This window comes from Parasteatoda tepidariorum, chromosome 4, assembly GCF_982258835.1.
Source record: "Parasteatoda tepidariorum strain Cologne lab strain chromosome 4, Ptep-v5.0, whole genome shotgun sequence".
Lineage (NCBI taxonomy): Eukaryota > Metazoa > Arthropoda > Arachnida > Araneae > Theridiidae > Parasteatoda > Parasteatoda tepidariorum.
In genome coordinates, this window is record NC_141758.1 from 119,505,798 (window position 1) to 119,532,948 (window position 27,151).

The window sequence follows — 27,151 nt, forward strand, 5'->3', positions numbered from 1 at the left end:
ATGTTTCAATGGCTCAAAAATAGGCTACCATTTTCAAGACAAGTTACTTTACAGTTTCCAAAAATTTTTACACAACATATTTTTTTCCCCTCCAGTTCGATAAAAAATTTCTTAGATCCTCTCTTGTTTTGAATCCAAAGTCATTTTTAGGTAAATTTAAAGAAATTAAGTTTAAGTTTATCAAATATCCTATCAGATTTGATAATAAGTGACGACATACCTTGTCATAATCCAGCGATGACTGGTTGATAAGAATTGAACTTGCACTGACAACATTACTGACGAAAAATGTCCTCGGTGGTACACGGATCATAAGTTAGAGTCCCCTTGTCATAACCCAGGCTAACCGTGGGAGGTTTTCGTATTTTTCCTCTCCGTGAAAAGCCAATGTGGATTAGGTCCATAAAAAAGTCCTCCACGAACGCACATTTTTTCTCCCTATCCAGTAGTTTTCTGGATTGGATTTAAAATTACAAGGCTACGGAGTTGAACATTAGTTGCCCAAAAAATTCTGTCAGCTAGTCACTGACGGTTATAAAATAAAATCGCTGCACATGGTATCTTAGAGGGTAGACCACGTAATAAGTTTAAACGGGTTCCCGTGACGGCTGGTTGATACAAATTCTACACCGGGCTCGCACCGACCACAGTGCTGCTGCAACATATCCTCATTAGTAGATGGATCATAGGCCCCTTGCTACGTCAGGCTTACCGTGGGAGTTTTTCGTGGTTTTCTTCACCATATAACTCAAATATGGGTTCATTCTATCAAAAAGTCCTCCACGATGGGCAAATTTCTTGATCCAGGAGTTTCTTTGTTTTCTGAATTGGGTTCGAAATTAAAAGGCTACGGAGATAAACATTAGTAGTCGAAATTCGGTCGGATGTTCAATGACAGTTAAAAAGTAAGTTCTATTCATGAATGACCAACCCTCTTTCAATATCAATAACTTTCAAGGACTCACTTTTGATTGAAACTTTATATGCATTAGAGATACACTTTAAGACTGTTCTTCTCTTAAAATAATAAAGCGCCAGCCGATTTTGAGAATTGTTCTGCTTAAGCACATTTCAAATGCTGGTTTAATTATCACTACGTTAAAGAACTACCAACAAGGACTTGAGTTCGATTCATTGAAGTATTTTACATTTAAATTGAAGGTTTGAATTTAGGAAGGCTTGAATTGAAGGATTTAAATTGAATTGAAGATTTACATTTAAATTGAAGTATTAGTTCACGATCCTTCATTATTCAATTTATGTAGCAAATGGCTTTAATAATGGTATTTATTAGTAGTGATTATAAATATTATAAAGTTAGATTTAAAATGGTTTCTCCATAAAACATTGATATAGTACGACTCGGCGACGTTTATTTTATACAAGTAAAACATGTTAAGAAATTTATGAAATTCTAAAAACTTAATTGAAGAAAACTCAAAACGCTCCTTGTTTGAACGAAACTTTCATCAACGAATTGGGAAAAAATTCTCATAAAAAAGCAAATTTCTTTGAAAAATAATTCTAAAAAAATATGAATAGCATATTATCTTAAAAAAGTAATTTAAAAAAAGCAACAAAATTTGAAGACGGTTGTAAAATTTGATATATTTCAAGTGCTCTATAGTAGGCACCAAAACTCAAGACTCACGAGACGTGAACGAAGAAAGTTACTTAAAAACAAAAATGTCAAAATTGCCAGCAAAAAAAGAAAAATAAAGGTGTAGCCGAGAGTGAAGTAAAATATAAAATAGGGCAAAAAATGTAGCTATAGCCCTGAGAGAGACATCAGGACCCACCCCCAGTGGAGCGATAGCTGGGAATTTATGCCACCAATAAATGAATTGGCATTCATAATAGTAAAGCAAGGTTAAGATAAGCTGGTGCCACAGATATGGTAATAATTTAGCGTTATCAAAATTTGATTCGTACCTTAAGATTCCAACAATGCGGCAATAGATGATTTATCGCATATTTGAATATAAAAATATCTTCTCATGCTTACCCTCCAACGTATGAAGATTTTGAAAATAATTCTTTCTAGTGGTAGCGAACCAAAGTAGAAATTTTTAAATCAAATGGATCTCTCATAAAACTTTTATCAGAACTTAAGAATCTAGCCATATGGCCTGCACTTTTATAAGTAATAGTGTTACGCTAAAATTAAATTTTTTTTTAAATATTAAGACATTAATTTTGCTACCGTCTGAAAAGAAGATTTCTGAAACTACGGTAATTCCGTAGCAGTTGGAGGGTATGTTCTCATGTCATAGACAAACATACGTTCTCTTAGTCTGAATCCTAAAGGGTGTCTGGTTTGTCTAATGTGGCTAAGATTGCACTGGAGAGGTATTCCTTTTTATTTTATACCCCCTCTTGGCTACCGCGGTATTTCTAGTTTTGTTTTTAATCTATATTTTCCATTTTTCACAGGCAATTATATATTTTTTGTTTCAAATCCTTTTTGTCATTTATGCCTGGTTAATCTTGAAAGTGGATGCCTATGTTTGAGCGCTTAAAACATTTGCTTCAAATGTATGAAGTATGTAATAAAAGTTGGCATGCTTCAAACACTCAAACTTAGGCCTTTGTTAAAACTCGTCAAAGGTGAATGACTCGTAAAGTAAAATCTCTCAAAACATATTTACTTTTATTAATAGCTTAATATTTTTTTTAACCAATGAACTCATCTTTTTCGCTTTAGTTTCTTTGAATTATTACTTAGTTACCCATAGCCACAGAATAAAAGTTTATTAAATAAAAGGACAATTATTTCATAGAAATTAATGTTTCTGTCCTACTCAAAATTGTTGGAAATTATTTATTAAGTTATAGATTCCACTACTTTTTGAAGATTACGAAAATTCTTTAAAATTCGATGATGACCCGATTGAAGATTTGATAAAAGAAGACACCCGAGATCAGAAATGAAACAAATCAAAACTAAACTTACTGAGTTAGAGTAATATTCTTAAATATTCAACTTAATCGCAAAATATTCTCAAATGAAAATTAAGAATGATTTATAAAAAAAACGTTTAAAAATGTTCCTATACAAAATTTATTTTCTTAGAATACTTAATTAAGGAAAAGACTTGTTTGAAATGACCGTTGTAGACATAGTAAATGAAGTTATTCTTTGTGTAACCAAGAAACGATTGTTTATTGGTTTATTAAGTCCCGCAAAGGACGCGGCTCCCAGCAGATCACCAAAGTCATATTTGTCATATTTAGATATGACAACTATGAATGTCTAAATATGACAACTTGACAAATGCTCATAATTGAGCATGTGAACTATATTTTTTATTGAATTGTAATGAATAGGTTTTCAGTACAGGTGAGTTAATTGTGAATAACTCTATATAAAATAGAATTTAATTAAAAAAAAAGCTAATAAAGGGAGGTTTAAAATCAATGCCACACTTTTTAATAAAAATCTGGCCTTTTCTGTAACTCTGCCATCACTGATCATAGGACAAAGTCATTTCACTCATTATATTACATTATTAACTGTTATTAACTGTTACAACTAATAACATAATAATGTCATATTACATTATTTTGTTATTAACTGTTCCTTTGGTACTTTATTATTTAATCATTATAGTAATTTTAAATAATTTTCTTTCTTTAAAATGTTTGCATTTTGTAAGTTTGATTTAGGCTATTTTCTGGAGTTAATTTTTTCATTGTAAAGTATTATTATATAGATTTCAACAGTTTGTGAAGTTTTTTGGTGTGTCATATCAAAAACCAGTTTTTGACATCAAAAACTCAACCCTGATTATTTACTGCTAAGAGGAATTCATTATAATGTTTAACACCGTAGCCTTGTAATTTTAAACCCAAACCAGAAGACAAGGGAACTCGTGGATCAAGTTTTGGGAGAAATTTGCTCTTGTGGAAGACTTTTTGATGCAACCCGCATTCGCGTAACCAGGAGTGTTTTACCAAATAGCAGGAAAAAGAATGTTTCATAAATTTTTACCTGACTCGGTTGTTGTATGGACTTGGAACTATAAAATTAAAGGTGGAACGTTTAGACATCTCACAAATCAGTTAGAATTTGTCACAATTTACTGGAATCGGAGATGACTTAGAATATTGAAATATACATCGAAAACATTAAAACACTCCACATACAGGAATCGATACACATACACTATTTATTTTCTCAAGCTCAATGAATAATTAATTAGAATTAAACAAGAAGAAAAAACCTCCCTTAATTAGCCTTATGGCAAAAGGAGTCCAATTCATGATCCGTATACCACTGCAGTCGATGCGAGGCGGGTGCAGCATTTGTATCGACCAGCGATTGCTTTGATTCGAACACTGGTCATCTCATTAGGAGGTGAGTGCTCTATCCTCTGAGTCACTACAGCTCCGATTCCGAATAACTAGAGTATTCTGAACAGGGCTAAGTAGAACTATTCCTGATATTATTTCAAAAAAAAAAAAAAATTGTAAACTTCGTTTCGTAAATTTTTTTTGTAAGTTTGGCCAATCTAAACACTGACGGGTTTCCATAAAAATTTTTTTTACTTTCTAAGGTTTTTATTAATCGAAGGTTTTTATTTTCGGTTTGATGGATCTTCAGAACATACTACGCCAATCTGCAGAACATACTTCATAAATCCAAATTTGGTCTGCTATCTCAACACTCTCAATTAAGATTACGATTGTAATAATTTGGCTAAATTTAGTAAGTGTGTGCATAAATTAAAACTTACAAATATAAAGTTAATCAAAATTATAACAAAGGAGTTCTGGCTGACAAAAATTTTTTACTTTAATTTGAATTTTAGATAAATGCATTTTTTCATTTCTTATGTTGAACTTTTAACGACTCTTACAGTATAAGGGCACATCCGATCAGTGAGCATTAAAGTATACACTAAAACTTTAAATTTGTAACTAGATTACTAATACTACTTTTATTATAAAATTAATATTTTTAGGCAAATACTTTGCTTAATTTCAGGCAAGTACTTTGCTTAAGCAAAGTATTTTATTAGATATAATAAATTTTTTAAAAAGAATAATTTTTGCATAAATTTACATAAAATGAATCTAACATATGAATATAATTAATTTTATTTAATTGCTTTTCATTATAGTAATTAAATAAAACTATATACTTTTAAATATGACTTTGCTCATACTTTATCAAAGAAAAAAAATTTAATCTGTTACTATAAACCTACACTTATTAATGATATTTTAATATTTAACAGTAGAACCATGCATTTTATGATTTTATTATACAATACATGATAACAGACCATTGAAATACTATTGTTAAACATTTACATATAGAAAATTAAAAAAATATTTTACATTTGAAAACTGTAAAAAATTATACATAGAAAAACATATTTTTTTTATTTAAACAAAGAAACTTTGGATTAACATACTTTTATGAGCAACAACTTATGAATAAATAGGGTACTATGCACTGGAAAAATATTCATTTTTATTTTATACTCCCCTCTTGGCTACGGCGGTATTTCTAGTTTTGCTTTTAACAATTTTTTCCGCTTTTCATTGGCAATTATACATTTTTTTTAAAAATCCATTTTTGTCATTCATGTCTTGTTAATCTTTTAAATGGATGCCTATGTTTGAGAGCTTGAAGCATTTGCATCAAATGTATGAAGATGGTAATAAAAGTTGGCATGCTTAAACTTAGGCCTTTATTAAAACTCGTCAAAGGTGAATGACTTGTAACGTGAACTCTCAAAACATATTTACTTTTATTAATATCTTAATATTTTTTTAAGCCAATGAAGTCTTCCTTTTTCGCTTTAGTTTCTTGGAGTTATTCACTTAGTAACACGTGATATTAAGTTCCAATTTATCTCGTGATATTAAAATAAGTTTTACATTAGGTAATTGAATAGGATCTTAGATTTAAGAAAATAAAAGTCAGTCCTAATTCATATAAAAATTAATCAAAAATCATTTTTTTTAGTTAGCTTTAAAAACATTTTTAAAGACTACAAAAAGTTTGTGTAAGATTGTAATTTTAAAAGTTGAATGAGACAACAACATGTCCCATAGCCACAGAATAAAAGTTAATTAAATAAAGGGACAATTATTTCATAGAAATTAACGTCTCCGTCCAACTCAAAATTGTTGGAAACTATTTATTAAATTATCAATACCAAAACTTTTCGAATATTACGAAAATTGTTTAAAATTCAATGATAACCAAATTGCTGAAGTTAAGGAAATACAGAATTAAAAAAAACAAAATTTGATAAAAGAAAATACCCGAGATCAGAAATGAAACAAATCAAAACAAGACTTAGTGATTTATCGAAATATGGTATATTGAAATATGATTTATAGAAATATGATGTATTCTCAATAACAATATATCTCAATAATATTCTTTTAAAAATATTCTAATTCGCAAAAAAAGTTCGAAATAACCTTGGTAAAGAATTTGTTTAAAATGAATGTTCATTTATTGAAATGAGCGATGTAGATCCAGAAAATGAAGTTTTAGTTAGTCTTTGTGTAACCGTCAACAAAAAAGGATTATTATTGGTTTATTGGAATTACATACATTTGCCGACTCGTGTGCTCAGTTTAGCCTTATAAAACTTTGTCAAATGGAAGAAGAAATAGAACAATACAGATACTGACAGCACGAAGATACATCAAGGGTAACAGTAAGATTCGAACCCTCTATTTCCACGCTTTGCAGAATGTTTGGCTAATGATATCGCTCGACCAGGGATGTCTGAAGCAAAAAAGATAAACCTAAGTCTTTCATACAATTCAACATGTTCCGCAGTGGACTCATCGTTAAAACACGGTTCCCAGCAGACCACTGAAGTCAAGCATCACTAGCTGCAGTCAGTGTGCGGGTGGGTGACCACTTGGATTAGTTTGCGTAAGGACCGAGGTTGTGCGGTATTGGTCCTTGTAAAACTGCTCTACCGTAAAGTGCTCGCCTTCGCGTGCAGGTCGTCCGACTACAGAAGCGGGGGTGCCATCCCCTCTGCAGAGGATCAAAATTGTGATGGCATGTCTTCGGATCATCCTCAGGGATGTTTCCCAGATCACCGCCAATAGCCCATTGTGCAGCTCTAGTGCGACGTAAATGAACTACAACAACTACAATTCAACTATAACGCTCGCATGGTTAACGCTCGCATGGAGGTAGCTGGTTCGAATTCCGCTTTTACTTTTGATGCCTGTTTATGCTGTTCTTTTCAAAATTATGCTACCTATCCTTCAACTTGACAAATGCTTACAAACCCTAATTTAACAAACTAGCCTGCAAATGTTTGTGTACCAATAAGTAAATAAAATGAATAATCTAGCAGTTTCTCAGGTGGCTAAGAAGTTAGCGTGCCCGACAGCGAAGCTAATAGATGCGGGTTCAAATCCCGTTCAGAGCATGGATGTTTTCCCTGTGTTGTCCTCTGTTGTGATGTGTGAAGTGAATGCTTCTTTTTCCTAACAGCAGGCACTGAACTTTGAACAGCAGGCCGGAAGTGTTACTCATTTAACGTTAGCCAGTGAGCACCTGTGAACCAAAGTCACGGAGGCGAGCAAAATTACCCACGCTACACTGCAACAGATACCCGTTTACAGGTTGGGCCACATTCACACATCACGCAATAAAGAACAACACACAGAGTTGTTGTTGTTGTTAATTTACGTCGCACTAGAGCTGCACAATGGGCTATTGGCGACGGTCTGGGAAACATCCCGGAGGATGATCCGAAGACATGCCATCACAATTTTGATCCTCTGCGGAGGGGATGGCACCCCCGCTTCGGTAGCCCGACGACCAACAACACACAGAGAGAAATATGCATTCCCGGAGCGGGATTCGGACCCGCAGCCATTGGCTTCGCAGTCAGGCACGCTAACCACTCGACCATCTGGCCGGTGTGAAGTTAATGAGGCAGAATAGCGTGGGTAATGTTTCTCGCCTCGTGCACTACTGTAATGTTGACTTAGGTTTACAGGTACTGCAAGCAATAGTTCCGGCATATTCGGAAGCGAAGAACGAGAAATTCAGTCTCTGCCGATAGAAAAAAAAACCCAATAAATCTATCAGAGACGTTGGTTTAAAAGCTGATAAACTTGATATGTCTACATTGATGTCTACATTGTCTACATTGTCTACATATGTCTACATTGATATAAACAAAAAATGTGTAAATACTCCTATTTTCTTTCTTTCTTTCTTTTTTTTTTTTTTTTTGAACGCATACTTCACTCTAAAGTTTAAAAAGTTCTTATTTCATTGTTGAAAGTTTAGATCAGAAAGACCGGGATAGTCTGGCTGGTTTGTTGTTGTTGTTGTTAATTTACGTCGCACTGGAGCTGCACTATGGGCTATTGGCGACGGTCTGGGAAACATCCCGGAGGATCTGGCTGGTTTGCAGTAGAGCCCATGTCCGAGAGGTCGTGAATTCAATCCCCGTCCGCCAAAGATTTCCCCTGCGCAAAATGATGGCTGGCGCACTCTTTCAAAATCTTTAAATGAAATACTCAATGTAAACCAATTAAATTTCGTCTTAAATTTGTAATTAAATTCCAATTAAATTTGCGTAACCGTTCACCAAGAAGAATAAATCTAAATCCATCATATTTCAATTCAACACTAAATCTCTCAATTGGTCAGCTTGTCTGACTACGAAGCCAATGGTTGCGGCTCCCACTCAGATGTTTGATGTTTTCCCCTGTGTTGTATGAAGCTTTTAAAAGTAAGAAATGCTGATAAAAAATAACGCAAAATAAAAATTCTAATTAATGATTTATAACTAAAAATTTGCTTAAAATATTACGAGCGGACAGCTGTAAAATGAGCGGGTATGCTCTTTGTTTGATTGTGCTCAATATGTCTCCTTGGCATAAAAGCAGTAATAAATCACCCAAATCTAGTTCACTGGCTAATCTGTAAAGAGCATCAGAGGTTTCGAGATGAGGGGGATGTGAGAAAAGCCGAATGAAACGACGCAGAAAAAATCTTTTTACGTGAGTCTTCTAAGTTGAAGCAATTGAAAAATAGAATGACTTCTATTTTTCAATTGCTTTTATTATGAAGAGGACACAATTTCAAAACTATTAATCATATCAGCTTGAATTTTATCTCATTCAATTTTAGAGCAATTAGGTTGTTGCTGTTCTCGTAGGCCATTAAGGCGAGAGGTGCGATAGTTCTTGTTTTCCAGTGTCGCCATCTATGACCTAGAATTAGACTTCTGCTACACCCATACGCCACACTCGTTTACTGGGCTTACCCGTTCATACGCCCATTCATTCAGCCACAGATCGTAATTTTGACCTGAACCAGAGAACGATCAATCCCCAATTCAGTACCCCCAAAGGTGTAATTTGTCATAGAAACATGGAGGAGTTTGTAACCCGACAGATTTTACGCGTGCCAGTCATCCTTTACTTCAAGGGGAAGTCTTCAGATAGCAAAGTAAATTGGACGCTTAACCAAGGGTGAAAAATTTCTGAAGATTTCTAGAGTTTTTTGCACATATATAAGAGTCTATATTTTGCTTTTTATATTAATCTTTAATTTTCAATCTTTACCCCAGTAACAATTTTAATATTAAAGAAATGGAGGCCTATATGCAAAATTTTGAACAAATCAGTTTGATCATAAGGAAATCTAATTGCAATGTCAAACTTTTTTTTTCTGTATACACATATTGGCCTAAATTTTGTTTTTATTTAAATCTATAACTTCCAAACATTTCTCCATTTGTTTTGTCAGTGTTAGTAAACTCAAGTAAAAGCCGTAAACCTAAAATGAACAGCCTCAAGGAAGCCTAACTCTTATAACAATTTATTTTTTTACATGTACAAAATATATATTTTGATTTTATTTTAACTTATAATTTTCAAATATCTCCGCAATTATTTTTTCAATATTAAAAGGCACGAGGAGAAGCAGTTAAATTATAAATTAATTAGTTCTGCCTCAAAAGAACCTAATTGTGTTGTAAATCTTTTTTTTTATCCTGTGTAATTTTTTTATCCACACCCGCTTCGGACCCGAGCCCGACGGGCCCAGTCCTCAGAGCCAATCCTTATCCCGAAGTTACGGATCGAACTTGCCGACTTCCCTTACCTACATTGTTTTATCGACTAGAGCTGTTCACCTTGGAGACCTGCTGCGGATATGGTTACGGACCGGCACGAAAATCTCACTCTCTCCCTCGGATTTGCCGGCAGAGGCTCACCGGACACCGCAAGAGCGAGAACAGTGTCCCGGACGAGCCGATTCCAGGGACTCTTACAAAGAAAAGACAACTCTTCCCCGGGTCCTCCGTCGACATTGATAGTTCTTGTGTGACGTCACTAGCAATTCTTGTGAGTTAATTCATTAGAATAAATCAAGAATTACTGAGTTAATTTTTTCTAAAGAGTTAACTTACCATAACTAGTAAGTAAGAGTTAACTAACCAAAACCATAACTAGTATAAAAATACCCAAATTAACAAGAAAATTTCAGAATTTACCACAAAGAACCCCATATTATCACAAAAGTAACTGAAAAAATACTTTAAAATGCCAACAAAGTAAAATTTTAAATTCCCCCCCCCCCCTTTATTCATTTCATCTTTTCACAGCCCGCTTGGCAAAATGCCAGATGTGATTTCTCGCTAACGTTGCCTCGCTTTTACTTTTGCTTTGACAGTTAGTTAAAAATGATTTAAAAACAGAATATAAAATATTCAATATACATTATTATTGTATACATTTTATTGCAAGCGGGGGGTGCGGTGAAAATCATGATTTAAAACTGGGCAGCGAACACTGAAAGTTTGAGAAACGCTGTGTTAGAACACTTTGGAAAATTTCTGATGATTTCCTGTTTTCTCCTGTAATGCATAAAGGACTATATTTTGCTTCAACCACAACTTGTAATTTTGAAACTAGGCTCCATTTTTAATTTTAATTTAAATGAATATGAAGGCTAGCCTCCAAATCTTAGACGTTCGGGCGCACAAGGGGTTTTTAATTTTTTCTTTTTTGTGTTCTTTGCATATGCAAGATGATTTTGTCTTTATTAACCTGTAATTTTCAAGGTTGACCAAATATATTATTATGTTATACCTGAAATTATAAACAATTTATTTGAGGCACAATAGTACTTAATTATAATGCAAATTTTTGTGTTAACCTTATTTACACGAAAGCCTACATTTTTTTCTCAATACATTCCATAATCTTTAATTTTTAAATTTCCCAATTATTATTTCTATTAATAACTCCAAGAGGCTACTCCGTAAAAATATAAAGCGAATTAATTCGGGCACAATGGGACCTAATTGTGTTGCCAATGTTCCCTTTATAACAGAAGACCATAGCACTTGATTTAAATTTTTCCTAATGTCCCATATCTTCTCTTAATATTAACATATAAAGAAAGTGTGTCACATATTTTTTATAACATGTGACACTAAACAGTAAAATTACCCATATATTAAAAGCTGGGGTATAATGGACAATATGCAAAACAAAGGAAGAGGGGTTTTCGAATGGATTTGGGATTATTTCTAAAAGTTCCAAATGAGTACTATTAAAAATTGATTCTTACTAGCATAGTTGTCCTGAGATCAAACCTGTGAGAAAAAAACTGAGTGTCAAAAATATGAACCTCTAAAATCTTAGTGACGTATTTTCCTTCGACGTCACTAAGTACGTCTATAAACCATTCAAAGTCACGAGGTGACCCATTAGTAATGCACCTATTGAATAATAATTATTAGTTCAGTGATGAAAGAATAATTGTTATTAAAAATAAAAAAAAAATGAAATAAAGAATAGGGGTATAGTCTTCAAAAAATGGAAAGTCGTTCAGGAAAACTCTTTTTTTTTCTTCTTTCAAACTTTAAATGAATACTTCAAATATCTACCCTTCTGATTCGTGTTTTTGACTCATTTGATTAAACCAAAAAATATACGTAGCAAAAAGTACCTCACTTGTCTGTACAGCAATATTGAAATAAAAGCAGGTACAAAATTATATTTTTTGTACACAAAACGCTTACAACTTCTTAACTATTAGTCCGATCACCTCATATAATTGCGGAAACAATTGCATCGGAAATAAAATTAAAATAAAAAATTTTAAAAAAAGTATTGCTGATATATAAAAATGCTTTCAATTTTTAAACTTTATCTTCCATTGTGTATAATACACGAATGCGAAAAAACAATATTTTACTGTTTTGCATCGCAATATCAGAAGCGTAAATAGGTTCAAGTACAAATTAGTACTTTTCATGCAAAAAATTCTCATAACTTCTAAACTATTAGACTAATCGTCTTGGAATTCGTCTCATTAAATTCAGTGGGAAGCTATATACCGAAAAGTATTTTCCGCCGAAAATATGCTCCCTTCTCTACCTCAAATCACCAACATTTTCCTCAAAAAGAGAAAAGTGCGCACATGAGAGTAGGAGACTTTAAATGAATACTCGAACAATAGACTTTAGAAGAGGAAAATTCGCTCTAATTAGAAAAGTTGTGTATTATTATTATTATTATTACTTATTTTTAGAATTAGGATGTTAATGTCTTAAAAATTCTTGAAAATTACTTTTAAGAGATCTCTTTCCCTTGTTCATTATTTTGAGCTAAACATGCTCCAATTGCAAACGCAGACGCATCAGTATAGAGTTGAAAGGGTTTATCGATGTCTGGAGTATGTAGTGATGGCATTTTAATCAGCTCTTCTTTAAGTTTGTTGAAGGATGCTTCTGCTTTCGAGTCCCATGAAATATTATTCGGAACATTCTTTTTAGTAAGGTTCGTTAAAGGTAGAACTATTTCAGAAAAATTTTGGATATATTCTCTATAATAGCTCACCAGCCCTAATAGACTTCTAACTTCCTTTTTGGTGGTAGGCTTAGACAAATTTTGGATGATTTCTACTTTTTCAGGATCTGGAGAGTGAGTGCCAGAACCTATTATATGGCCTAAGAACTTCACGTGACTCTTTCCGAAATCACACTTTTCTAGATTTGCGGTTAGACCAACACTTCGCAGAGTTTGAACCACCTGGTCGATGTGGTAGAGATGTTCATCCCAGGATCTGGAAAATATCGCCACATCATCAATATATGAGCGACAGTAGCGTCTATGGCGAGCTAGTACTTTATCCATGGATTTTTGAAAGGTACTTCCAGCATTCTTTAAACCGAACGGAAGGACCTTCCACTGGTAATGGCCAGCATGAGTGACAAATGCTGTATATGATTTGGCGCTTTCCTTCATCGGGATTTGCCAGTACCCTTTCGTTAAATCGATTACTGTTATAAAGTGGGCTTTGCCTATTTCAAAAAGTAGGTCTTTTGCGATCTTCATTGGATATGCGTCAGGAATTGTGAAGCTATTCAGAAGTCTAAAGTCAATGCACAGTCTAACGCTACCATCCTTTTTTGCAACGCATACCACAGGATGTGCCCATTCACTGTCACTGGGCTCTATTAGATCCCATTCTAGTAATTCTTTAACTTGTCGATCAACTTCGTCTTGTAGCGAAATGGGGACACGATAGGGTTTTAATCTCTTCGGACTGCAGTCTGCTGTAACTTTTATGTCATGACCATCGACATGGGCTTGACCTGGTTTGCTACTAAAAACATCGGTGTATGATTTTAACACATTGAATAGTTCCTTTCGCTGGTAATATTTTAGGTCACCTTTCATCTTTTGCAAGTGGGTCCATAAGTCTTCAGTAGATTTGTCCATAAGATCCGCTGGTGCATAGTGGATATCTCCAAAGTCTTCATCTTGGTCGAAAATGATACCAATATGATCCACTCGAACAATATAAGGCCTTAATTTATTTATGTGGAGTTCCCTTATACTCCCGTTTTCCATTTCGACTTTGGCAGAGTGAGGTCTGGTAAGTTCGATTACAGTAGCTGGTCCTTGCCAAGTACTGAGCAATTTGTGAGATGACGATGGGATTAGCACGAGGACTTTGTCCCCAACATTCAAAGTCTTATCCTTAGACCGTAAGTTGTATCTTGATGTGTATCCGTCTTGAGAGATTTTGGAGTTTTCAGCTGCAATGTCATGAGCTTTTCTTATTTTTCCGATAAGATCAAGTAGGTAAGTTTCAATTGAGCGGGATGCAGTGACTGGAACGCTACGTTCGCCTGTCCAGATCTCTTTCAATAAGGATAAAGGTCCCGGTGGCAGTCTTCCATACACCATCTGGAAGGGAGACAAACCAGTGGTGCTATGTGGCACTTCCCTGTAGGCAAACAGAAGATAGGGAAGGTGTAGGTCCCAATTTCTTCCATGTTCCTGGATATTTTTATTCATCATTTCTTTTAAAGTCCTATTCCATCGTTCGACAGCACCCATACTCTCGGGGTGTCCGGGAGTGGAAAATCGGGGACATACGCCAAGTAAATCTTCAAAAGATCGTGTGAGTTTGGCTGTGAAATTAGTTCCCTGATCGGAACAAATCATTTTCGGAAATCCAGTTTGAGAAAAAATCTTCATCAGGACGTTGCATGTGGTCTTTGCACTTATTTCTCTAACAGGGATGGCTTCTGCCCATCTAGTGCATAAATCAATTGCACATATCACAAACCGATGACCTCTTCTGGATGATGGTTCTAACGGTCCAATGCAATCAACACTCCATACTTCAAAGGGTGTTTCTGGTCTGACGATAGGTTGGATTGGAATTCTATCTTTATATGTGATTGTTCGCTTCAATTGACATTCCTTGCAGCTTTCACAGAACTTCTTAACGTCTTGTTTGATAGTAGGCCAGAAGAATGAATATTTAATTCGTTGAGTTGTCTTTTTCTCACCGAGGTGACCAGCAAGAGGAATTTCATGAGCCATTCTCAGAACTTCTGTTCTTTTCTCTAAGGGTAACACAACTTGTTTGATGTTTTCGCCACAAATATTCTCCGAGTGAAGTAGAATTTCGTTTTGAACTGTATAAGCATTTTTGTTCCTTTTCGCCCATTCAAAGCATTTTGCTAGACTCTCATCTTGTTCTTGAAGAGTCTTAAAATCCAATTTAGTGTCATTTTCCATTCTTGCATTCTTAATGTCTTTTTGTGAAATTTGGGTAATGACAGCACAATTTGAAGTATTTTCTTTCAACGGTGATGGTTCGTCGCTAGAGTCTTCCCCCTCTGAAGAGGTATTCCATTGAAGATTACTGTGACAAAGCTCAATATTTTCACACAGTATCTCATAAGCTGAAGAACTTAGCAGCAAATCGGTTACCAGCTTCTTTGAAACAGCACAGGTGATAGGTACACTACCATGAAGTTCGTCATTTATTTTCATTTGGAAAATTTTCAGTGGAGTGACTTCGCTTTCTCCGAAAGCAGAAGATATCTCTATTTTACTTTCTCCTTCACAAGGTATGTCGGCGACTAACTTCTCGCGGACTACCGATATCTGGGCTCCTGTGTCTACAATGCCATTTAGAACCACGTTTCCGCATTTAACTCTGACGAGTTTTAAATCATCTATGTTTCCAGATATATCCACGGATTTTGAGACAGGAATAGAAATCTTGGCAGTTAGCACTTCTGGTTTTTCTTTTTCTAAAGGGAGTGGTGACGATTGGATTAAATTGTTTTGGGCAGTTGTAGGAGTGTTTCTAGGTTGCCGATTTTTAAAGCAAAATCTGGATGAATGGCCTTCTCTTCCACAAGTATAACAAGATAGTTTGGAAAACGACCTCTGTAGTTCATCACTCTTACGGGGTGTATATGCGCTTGATGAGCCCTGTTTGTAGAATGATTTGTTTCTTGAATTTCTTTCTGAAGGTGGAGAACGAGGTCGCCACTTTTCATTAGTTTTGTCTTTTGAGGGAATTCCAGTTGTTTTCCTTGAATCATTACGTACACTGTCATATTCGTCAAGCTTATCCGCTAATTTGGTTGGAGAAACGAAATTTGCCCACTCATCAAGAAGGTGGTCTCTTACTTCATGAGGTACCTTTTTCTTAAGTTGATCAGTGATAATGAGATTTTTTAAACTGGCAAAGTCTTTGATTTCAAGTCCATCAATCCACTCTTCGAAATAATTCGTGATTTCATAACAAAAATCCCTCCACGATTTTTCAGTGCTTTTCTGGTGCATCACAAACTTTTTTCTAAAACTTTCAGGATTCAATTTAAATCTCTTTAATAAGATGGTCTTAATGTATTCGTAGTCTTCAAATTTTTCTTCAGATTCTCTACCAATTAGTTGAATGATTTCAGAAGGCAATAAAGTTAATAAACATGACACCCAGTCTTTAGAATCAATCCCTGTTCTTTTAGCCTGTCTTTCAAATAAAGATAAATAAATCACGATATCATCATCCCTTAACTTGAATTTAGGAATGAGCTTAATTAAGTCAACGTTATGTTGTCCGTTTCCATTGGGCGATGAAGTTTGAGTTAGTTGAGTACGGGATTCAATTTCAAGTTTTTTCAACTCAAATTCCATTTGTTCTCTTTTCTGCTGAGCTTCGATTTCGTCCTTCCTTCGCTGTTCCTCAATTTCTTCCTTCCTTCGCTGTTCCTCAATTTCTTCCTTCCTTTTCCTCTCTTCCACAATTGAGAAAAACATTTCTCTGGCAAACGCTTCATCATATGTGTCATTTTGTGTTATTTTGTTTTTTAGTGTTATAATTTTCATACTTGGATCCACAACAATTTCTAATTCGGTGGCCAACGTTATCAAATCCTCCTTTTTACCCTTTCCCAAAAATGCCATGGCTTAAATTTAATAATTCTCAATCATAAAAAAAATTAACGGAAAAAATTGACTACTTCCTAATTAATATTCCAATAATTTCTTAAAAGGAAACACATAAATGAACATCATTCACAAATCTATAGAAAATGTCTATTTTTGACAACCTCAAAACGAAATTAACAACCTCAAAATACTGAGAATACTTTGTAATATTCAGTTATCGATTTGTTATATAATAAACCTTATATAATAAACCTTAACACTTATGAACATTTTAAATCAATACTTTGTTTACACTAGATATAATATATACTTTCCTACAAGTTCACAAATTCAAAACATAAAAATTATTTTAACCAAAATAATTATTCTTAGAACAAAAATCAAATTCTACGTGAGAATGAAAACTTTAACTGAATATTTTAAATCATTAAATGCGATAAGAAATTTATAAATAACTTTCGTATAAATTTCTCATTAAAATGTACGAAAACAAAATATATCATACGTATAAAAAAATTCAACAATGATACAATTCAATATCAAAATAATCAAATAGAATAAAACAAACTCAGTTATGTATTTTTTTTCTTATTAAAAGACACTTGCCTCTTCTTTCAGAAATAAAAAAAACATTTTATGCAAAAATAAAAGAAACAAAACAATCGTTTTAGAATGAGACTTCCAAGGTTGGTTGACGCCAAATTATATTCCGTTATTTGATACAACCTATGCTTTTTTTTTGTTTGGTTTAATAAATCTTAGTTGATATAAATAATAGATCATTCAGCATTCTTTATTTTCGAAATACGATTGCAATGTTATATTTTATGCTGCTTCCAAAAATTTCCAAAACAGAATTTAAAAACCACAATAAATTCAATTTTATCAAATAAAATTTTCAATTACGATACCACGCTATATGTTATGCACTGGCGTGCTTCCAACAATTTCCAAAGCAGAACTTAAAAACCACAATAAATTCAATATAATAAAATAAAATTTTCAATTATTTGGGACGAAAATCAAAACAACAAGAACAACCAAATTCTTTTTAGAAATATGCTATCTGCGTACTCTGGCGAATAAAAGAATTCACTTTAGAACACTGGCGTGTTCGTACTCTGACGAGTAAACTAAATTAATGTTCCATGTCGGAACACAAACATTTAATTTCCATTTTGTATAATTTTCGCCCAAATAATTATAATTACTTATTTATGGGAGCATACATTTACAAATATAAAGTGAGCTCTCACCTTATCATAAGGAATATAGTTTTTTTTATATACTTATATATATATATTTATATATTTATGATTTTTGGGAGCTGCATATTTTGGAGCTCTCACTTGAATTTCATCACCTGAATAGAAGCTGTGTTGCTGTTTTTTTGTTTATTGTATTTTTCAGGTTTTCTCTCTCTCTCTCAGCAGCATTGTCTCTAAGGTGACGAATGTGCTTCCTTTGGGGGGACTTGTAAGAATCTTCGACAATAGATGGCGCTGCGAGATACGAAAAAAACTTAAGAAAAAAAAAGAAGCTGGGGGCTTCTCTAGCTTGAGGTGAGAAGACTGGAATGTTCTATGATGGAGCGCGAAGTTTCATTGATTATGTGATTAATTACTATTATTTTCTATATACTTCATGTTTGTGCCGTGGCATAAGTATGCATCTAAATAAAATCGTTTATGCCAAGAAAGGTTTATGGTGAAATCATTTCACATTGAAAAATCTGAAAAAGAACCTGCGAAATATTACTTTAATGTCTTAAAAATTCTTGAAAATTACTTTTAAGAGATGCTAAAAAAAGTTTATAAAAGTCAAAAAATGGCCTTGAAATGAAAAAAATAATGTCCCCCAATAAAATTATTTATATTATTTTTTTCACTCTAAATTGTAACCTGTTTTTAAAAATTCGATAAAAACTAAAATTTTAACTAAAATAAGTATAGAATTTATGAACACAATTATGAGTATATTGATACCTAGAATGAAAAATAAATAAGAATTAATTAATCGTTAGTTACAATGTTGTAGAACATCAGAATTTATCAAACGTTTTATGGGATTCTTAAAATCGAAAGAATGACTCTCGATCAAGGGAAATTTATTATCTTGATAAACTGGAACCAATATCACTATTTTCTATAAAAGCAAAAAATGGAAGATTCAACGCAAAATTTACAGTAATTTATTATTTCCCAAGCAAACTTAAAAAAAAGGGCCAAAATTGATAAAAATGACTGAAAAAGGAATAAAAACGAAACAAATGATAAAAAATAAATAAGAGAAGTATCATGTGTTCATGAAATTTACATTAAATCTCTTATATCGCAAAGAATGGCTAGAATGATATGTTAATGCATTTTTTGTTGTTGCAAATATGCGCAAATGAACAAATATGCACTTTTTGCATATTTGTTCAGTTTTCTTTTAACGCAACTACCGCAATCTAAATTTTTTTTTTTGGAAATAGTTAAAGTGTTCTAATTAGTTTTTGTTAATTTTGCAACAAATGTCTAAGGATGTTATCACAATATCGATAATGGAATTAAAAGCCGTAAAATTACACAATTTAACTTGCATGCTACAAAGAAAAGTGGTTTTTTTCCTTGGTAAGCAATACTTAAAAGAATAAATGAAAAGGCAGACGATTTTCTCTGGTAAGCAAAACTTGAATAAATGAAAAAGCAGACGATTTTTGTCCTCTTAAAAGATTTTGTAACTTTAAACGTTCTGTAAGCAAAGCTAAGGATTCTATTTTATACGTGGAGGAATAGTTCCGTGAATATTCATTTGCATAATTAGAATTTAACTAGCATATATACTTCTTAATGTTCGAGTTATATGAGAACGAATGATTTGGAAGATGGTGCTTCAAATTTTTCTGAAATCTAAACGACACTGAGATCGGAATTTGGATTGCTGTTTTCTCACACTTGGGAAAAAAGTGTTATGCAATGACATAATATCAAATCTCTCTAGTGAACCGAAAAATTATAATAATTCATTAAAGTGTCGGCTAAATGACCCCCTCAAATGCGGTACGTAATACAAATCAGACAGCAGAGGATCACAATGCCTATAACCGAAATAGACAATAGTTCACAATAATTGTAGGCCAAAATGAATGTTATTAACCCGACTCATGTCATGTTTGCATTATTATCGATTATAGCGACACCTGTGCTAACAATCGAGGGTGACATAGACAAAATAACTAATTTTTCAACAATGTTTAATAAATATTTTTTAGTATATGTATATGTTTTCAGAAACTTTGACACCCATCCAATGACTTGATATTAATATCAAAGCTCTCTAGCGGACCGAAAAATTATAAAAAATCATTAAAGTGTCCGAAAAATGACCCCCTCAAGTGCAGTACATAATAATTAGACAGCAGAGAATCACAATGCCTATAACCGAAATAGACAATGGTTCACATTAAGTGCATGATAAAATGAATGTTGTTATCACGACTCATGTCATGCCTGCATCATTATCGATTATAGTGACACCTGTGCTAACAATCGATGGTGATATGGACAAAGTAAAAAAAATTTTTAGGATGTTTAATAAATATTTCTTAGTATATGTATATGTTTTTAGAAACTTTGACACCCATCCAATAACTTGATAATAATATCAAAGTTCTCAACTGAACCGAAAAATTATAAAAAATCATTAAAGTGTCCACAAAATGACCCCCTCAAGTGCAGTACATAATAATAATTAGACAGCAGAGAATCACAATGCCTATAACCGAAATAGACAATGGTTCACATTGAGTGTGGGCCAAAAAGAATGTTCTTATTGACTAATCTTATTTTGTTTAAAGCAACATTTGAATATAAAACAAGAAATAAATTTTTTTTTTAAATTTTTCTTTATTTTATTTTAAAAACGAACTGTTTCAGACGGTAACTGGGAGAGCAACATTCTATGATAATTACGCAAGAAGTGATTATTGAAGAGTAACGCTTCACCATTACGTATTTATTTTCAAACTGCTTTTATAAAGATTTTTTTATGCAAGCTATTTCGAATCAAATTAATGTAAGTAAAATCTAACAAAAATGGCTTTTGGGCGAAAATTGTGACAAGAAGTGGTCTACTATTAAGGTCAGACGGCAAAAGGACTCTAACCCAGGATCCGTTTACTATTGTGGATATTTCACGTCACCAATGTTTTCGGTGCAAGCCGGATTCGTATCGATCAGCCATCGTTAGGATTCGTACCCAGTTCACCTCATTGGAAGGCGAACGCTCTATTAAATCCCTTGAGCCATCGAGGGTCATTTTTTTTATCATTATTAAATTCATATAATAAAGATAAATTAATAGATTAAAAGTTCGCTTACGGCAACCGTAAAAATCGTACTATAATTGACACCAATGATTCCAAATTAATAAATGCAATTTGTACACAAGTAATAAATGCAATTCGTTCTATGGCAGCTGGTGCTGTTTCAATACGAATCAAACATCCAAGGTATCTACTACATGTACCGAGACCACAAACATTCTAAGTTCCTGAAAAAAAACTGCTCGCTTTTGGTAAATTATGACAATCTTAAAGAAACCGCACGTGGTATCTTCTTGTCAAATTATATTGAATGCAGTTGATTTTTATTTAGAGTTGAATAACTCCCAAAAACATGCTTTTGTTAATCTAATATCATAAAGGACAATAAATAATTATTAATTAAGAAGAGAAATTGTAATAATTTTATCTTAACAAATTGCTTTGAGATGTCTGTTAGGTCACCAAACAAAACTAGAGGTCGAAATTTTGAATAATGCCCCTCCTCATTTCGTTTTCTTCCTTGTTTGATTCATGATGAGATGTTATAGTAAGAGTTGTGTTAAAGTTGTGAACACAAGTTTTAAAAAAAATATGAATTTCTAAAAAGAACTTTAAATAAACTTTCTAAGTCTATTAGGAAACTTTATCCATTGGATGTGAAGCTGTAATGATATTCAAAAAATCAATATAATCAGTAACTTTGTAATAAAGGCATTTGCATAAAAAAAAAAAAAACCGGTGGACGTAAGCGTGTACAAGTACTAAACAGTTAACAGTGATTCTTATTGTGGAAAGTTATTCCTGTTGATTATTCTTCACACTTGTAAATTAATCACGAACTATTATTAACTGATTAAAATTAAAATTTCCAAGAAGGTTTTTTAATATTGCATCATATGACTTTTAAGAAAGTGCATCTGAATAGTTAGAGTGAGTAGGAATTGGATTAAAATTTAATTTCAAATTTAAATGTGGACAAAATACAGTAAGTATTAATTACTTTTCTATGATTCAACGCATATTATTTCTGCAAAAGACAAACATGCTTTTAAAAAGATAGTTAAATTTAAATAAAGCACATAATTTATCTACAAAACTTATGTACAAAACTTTATTTACAAAAATTATACAATTGATATAGGTAGAAACAATTAATTTGATATTTACACACAATATAATTATTGTATAAGTATTATATAATATTATTTGTATGATTCACTGTGATATTAACAGAAGATTACACAAACTATCAAGTACAAATGCTAATTTTTCTTTCAGGTCTACAGACTTTTAACTTAATATTAAAATCGTAATATTAATATTTAAATTTGGTATTTACATACAATATAATCATTATACAAGTATTATAGATAATTTATTTGATTCAGTGAAGATTTTATTAACGAAAAATCATAACTATTATGTTATTTTAATTTTAGAGGCCTGCAAACAAATTTCCGAAAAAGTTTCAAATATTGTGACACACGTATGATAAAAGAGTGTCTCTTACTGTTTAGAGTGAAAAAAGATGGGATAAATAAGATTAAAATTTACTTTCAGATTTAAATGCGGACTAAATTCTTCGAGTATTAATTACTTTAATTGCATGATTCTAAACGCATACTATTATTTTTGTAACAGACTCAAATGCTTTTAAAAAGTGATTAAAATTAAATAAAGCTGTACACTATTCATATACAAAATATTCATATAATACGTATTAATATAATACACTTCATAAAATACACTATTCATATGCAAAACTTTTGCATTTATTTACAAAAATAAAAAAAGTTTTCGTCTTTTATAACGAAACATCAATAAGAATACAGATAAAGGTAGTAACAATTAATTTGATATTTACACATTTTGATATTTACACATTTTTCTTTCAGGCCTACAGACTTTTAACTTAATATTAAAATCGTAATATTAATATTTAAATTTGATATTTTCATACAATATAATCATTATACAAGTATTATATAAAATTTATTTTATTCAGTGAAGATGTTATTAACGAAAGATCATAACTATTATGTTATTTTAATTTTAGAGGCCAGCAGACAAATTTCCGAAAAAGTTTCAAGTATTGTGACACACGTCTGATAAGCCTGAGTGCCTCTTACTGCTTAGAATGATTAAAGATGGGATTAAAATTTATTTTCAGATTTAAATGCGGACAAAATGCATCTAGTATTAATTATTTTCATTACAAGTATTAATTATTTTCATATTAGTAACAATTAATTTGTTATTTGCATAAAATATAATTATTGTATATGTATTATATAACAGAACATACATCATTCTGTGTGATATTGACAGAAGGTTATTAAAACTATGAAGTATAAACATTTTTCAGGTCTGCAGATTTCAATTTAATATTAAGATATATTTGTAATAATAAAAAATACTTTTAATAATAAAAAATATATTTTATTTTAAAAATTTCAATTAATATAAAAATTAGCTATAGTAAAATGAAACGAACTAAATAAAACTTATCTTTGGTTTTTTTTCCCCCAATTTTTTTTATTGTAATAAATATTTTTTTTAAATATTCTCATTTTAATTAAAAAATATTACCAATTTAAATTTATGTACTTCTTAAAAAAAATGCTCGCAAAACATTACAAATGAAACAATAGAATAGTAAATTAAAACGAAGCAATTTAGAGAGATTAAAATTTTAAAGTTTTTAGTAGTTTTTATTTGTAATATTTATTTTTAATATAAGAAAATTTATTTGTAATATAAGAAAAAAATTCCTTTTGGGGGGGGGAACTTAAGTAAATGGATAATATCCAACATTTATTGCTAAATACAATATTATTTTTCGAAATCAATTTTGTTCAGTATTATTTTTTAACAAAATATTTAAGGCAAAATATTCTCTATTTTTAGATATTAATTTGAAATAATTATCAAAGTCAAAAGGTCACGTGGAAGGAAGTTGTTCATTCGTGATTTATTTAATAATTATTCTCCTTGCATTCTGATCAAAAACTATATATTTCAAATAAATAATTTGATATATTAGGCTTGCAATTTAGAACATGTATAGCTGCTTGTAGCTTTGTGGAATTTAGAAGGCGAAGAGGAATAATTTGAATTAATCGAAGAAATAAGCAATGAATCTTGGAAACAAAAAATTTCAAAAAAAAACTCTAACTATTGTAAAATAGCGCATTAATTTGGAATTTCCCCAAGATTCGAGAATTAGAAAAATATAAATAAGTAAAAGCAAAAAACAGAAATCTTGAATATATTTGAAATTAAAAAGCAAGTCAAGAAAGTCTTAGTAGAAACTGAAAGAGAAAGTCTAATTTTAATAAATTGACGAATTAATGAGGTATAAAAACAGTCTTCAATTATAGACTTTTTAAGAAAGGATCAAATAATATTTTAGTACCTATATTTTACTTTTCTATACATACATACAGTTATTTTTATGAAACTATAAATGGCAGTTATATTTTGTGATACTAACACAGACAATTTTAATTATAATTGTTTATTGATCACAAAACTGAGTTTATTTAATCAAAACGCTATACCATTAACAAGTAAAATTTCGCAAAAATTCAGAATTTAAGATCGAATATTGCACTCCCCTTTCATTCGAATAACCCGCTTAATTGCATAGATTTGGCAGGAACCGATGGTATTCCTTTAAGCGAAGTTGACACTTAAAAAAAGGGGAGAGAAAAAACAATAGCCCCTTGCCTCCAACAGTGAAGGCCATAGTTTCTAATTAAATTATTTTCTGTATAACTTTTACTAAATAGCTGCACTTTTTAGACATGCAATTTACTATCTATAGCTCCTTGTAGCGCATCTGAAGCTTCGTGGTACAGTAGAGAACCAATTATCCGGGATGCTCGGGATCATCGCTATTCCGGAAGTCTGAATTTCCCGTTTTTCTGGATCGACCAAAGAGTGTCGTTAATCGATGTTTTATCCAACCCGAATTACAAGGAAAAAGTGTAACACATTTTAAAGTAAGAGAAAAAAGAAAGGCACTCCTAAATTTAAGAAGAAAAAGAAATGGTTAAAAAATAAACATTTAAAAGAATAAAAAAAATTTGCAAGTTTAGACAAGAAAAACAAGTTTAAAAAATACGAAATTCTCATATTTATTTTCTAAAAATAATTACAATTTCTAAATTAACTAATATAAACAAAACTAATGATTAAATAACGCAATATATTTCATACCTTATTATATGGGGGGGGAGGAGGAGAGGAACGATAATGTAAAAGGAAAACTCATTAATCTAAATAAAAACAACACTTGAAAATAATCGAAACGAAACGATAGTTAAAAAAGGCACTAACATAAATATTAAAACCCAGAACAAGGCAAAATCAATAAAATCAACGGAATTAAAAAAAAAAAAACTAATGATGAAATTTATGAATAAGAGGAATTAATTTATTGAGTATGAAATTTATCGTGAAAAGAAAAGAAAAAATCAAACGTAGTGGAATCAGAGAAACAAAACTGCAAACTGCTTCATAAAATAATCGTATGTTTAAATTAATGAACAATTCTCCTCTTATTTTATTTTTTTTATAAAAGCACGATTTTTAACGAAAGCAGACGTGATTCCACATCAAGAAAAACTTGCAAATGATACCTCACTTCCAAATAATCAGAATTTATTCAAAAGAAAAATATTTCATTTTTATTAATCGATATAAAATAGATAAATATATTTTTCTCTTTCATCTTCTATTCACTGTTATGCATGTGTAATGCATTTTCCCCACCTTCTCATAAATCAAAGAGAAAACGAAATTAGCATACCATTCCTTTGAGTTTGATTGACGGCCTAAAGGAGGAAATAAAGCATTCCTCCCCTCGATCGAAAATTTTTCTAAGTCACGGAAGAAATGACGCTTCTCTGGGCAAACGGGAAAAAAAATTCTCCCCTTCCTCACATTTTCCTCTACTCAACTTCACGTATGAGTCTAATTGCCGCTTTTTTTCATAATCGTTCTGGTTTAAAATGGCGGTGAAAACCGAGCAAACTTTTTCCAGGTTTTCTTGTTTCACGTTTATCTGGATACCGGATAAATGGTTCTCTACTGTATTTAGAAAGTATCGAAGCATCAAGAAAATATACTGTCGCACACACAAATCTACTCAATATTTCTCACCATATGACCCTGCCAATCACCCAAATCATGGCGACTCGATGCACCAAACCGAACACTGCCTGCCAACCTTCGAAAAGAAGAGAAAGCAAATACTTAAAAGAATCCTGAATGAGAAACGAATCCTTGTTCGGGAACTGAACCGGATAGACAGAGACGGGTCGGGCATTTTCCGACCCAAAAGTCAATAACAATTGACACGGCAGCGGAATTTCCACATTCCAGTTTCTCGTGTCAAATAAAACGACGTTTGTGAGTCAATACCTTATTTCAATATGTAAACATAAAAAAAGACTTCATGACGGCCGTAAATAAAATTCTTCCTCTAAAAAAAATAATGAATGAAAAAAAAAGAAAGCAAGTATACAGTGAATACAGCAAAATGGAGATTAACCATGAATTTTGATGGTCAATTACAGTTGCAAACGATCAGGAGTACTAGAGACATGTTCGTGTAGCACCAGATAGGATAGAGCCGAGGTCTTTAACATCTGCAGTCGAATGCTCTAAACACCTTAGAAAAAAATGTGTAAACCACTTTATTATGGTGTTTAGGACATACGGTTACAAACCAAAAATTCCCAAATTTTATCTCAACCAGCCTCTTACGAATATCTCTCTTGTACTCCGCCACAAACCAATCACCCGAAATTTAGAAAAAAAATCTACTAAAAACAAAAGAATTTTTTCAGAAACGGTCAGAAAAATAGAGATTCACTTGTGTTTGATCCTAACACATGTCTAACATTTGCATGGCATGATATATATATATATATATATATATATATATATATAAAATCCAAATTCCCAGGTTTTTTTTCTTCTTGTTTTTATGACAGATTGTTTCTTCGAAGCTCTTTCGTCGAGGATAAAATATTTTTTTAAAAAATACACATAGATTAAGTATTTTAACTCGAATAAAACTTCAGTTTCATACTATATATACGA

General features: G+C 32.0%; 1 protein-coding gene across 1 annotated transcript; it reads right to left on the reverse strand.

Annotated features, from left to right (window-relative positions):
• Nucleotides 1-12,597: 12,597 nt before the first annotated feature.
• Nucleotides 12,598-16,476, reverse strand: LOC147812650 (uncharacterized). Its single transcript, XM_087162372.1, has one exon. The coding sequence runs from the start codon at nt 16,474-16,476 to the stop codon at nt 12,598-12,600; it is 3,879 nt and encodes a 1,292-aa protein (XP_087018498.1).
• Between the last annotated feature and the right edge of the window lie 10,675 nt (nt 16,477-27,151).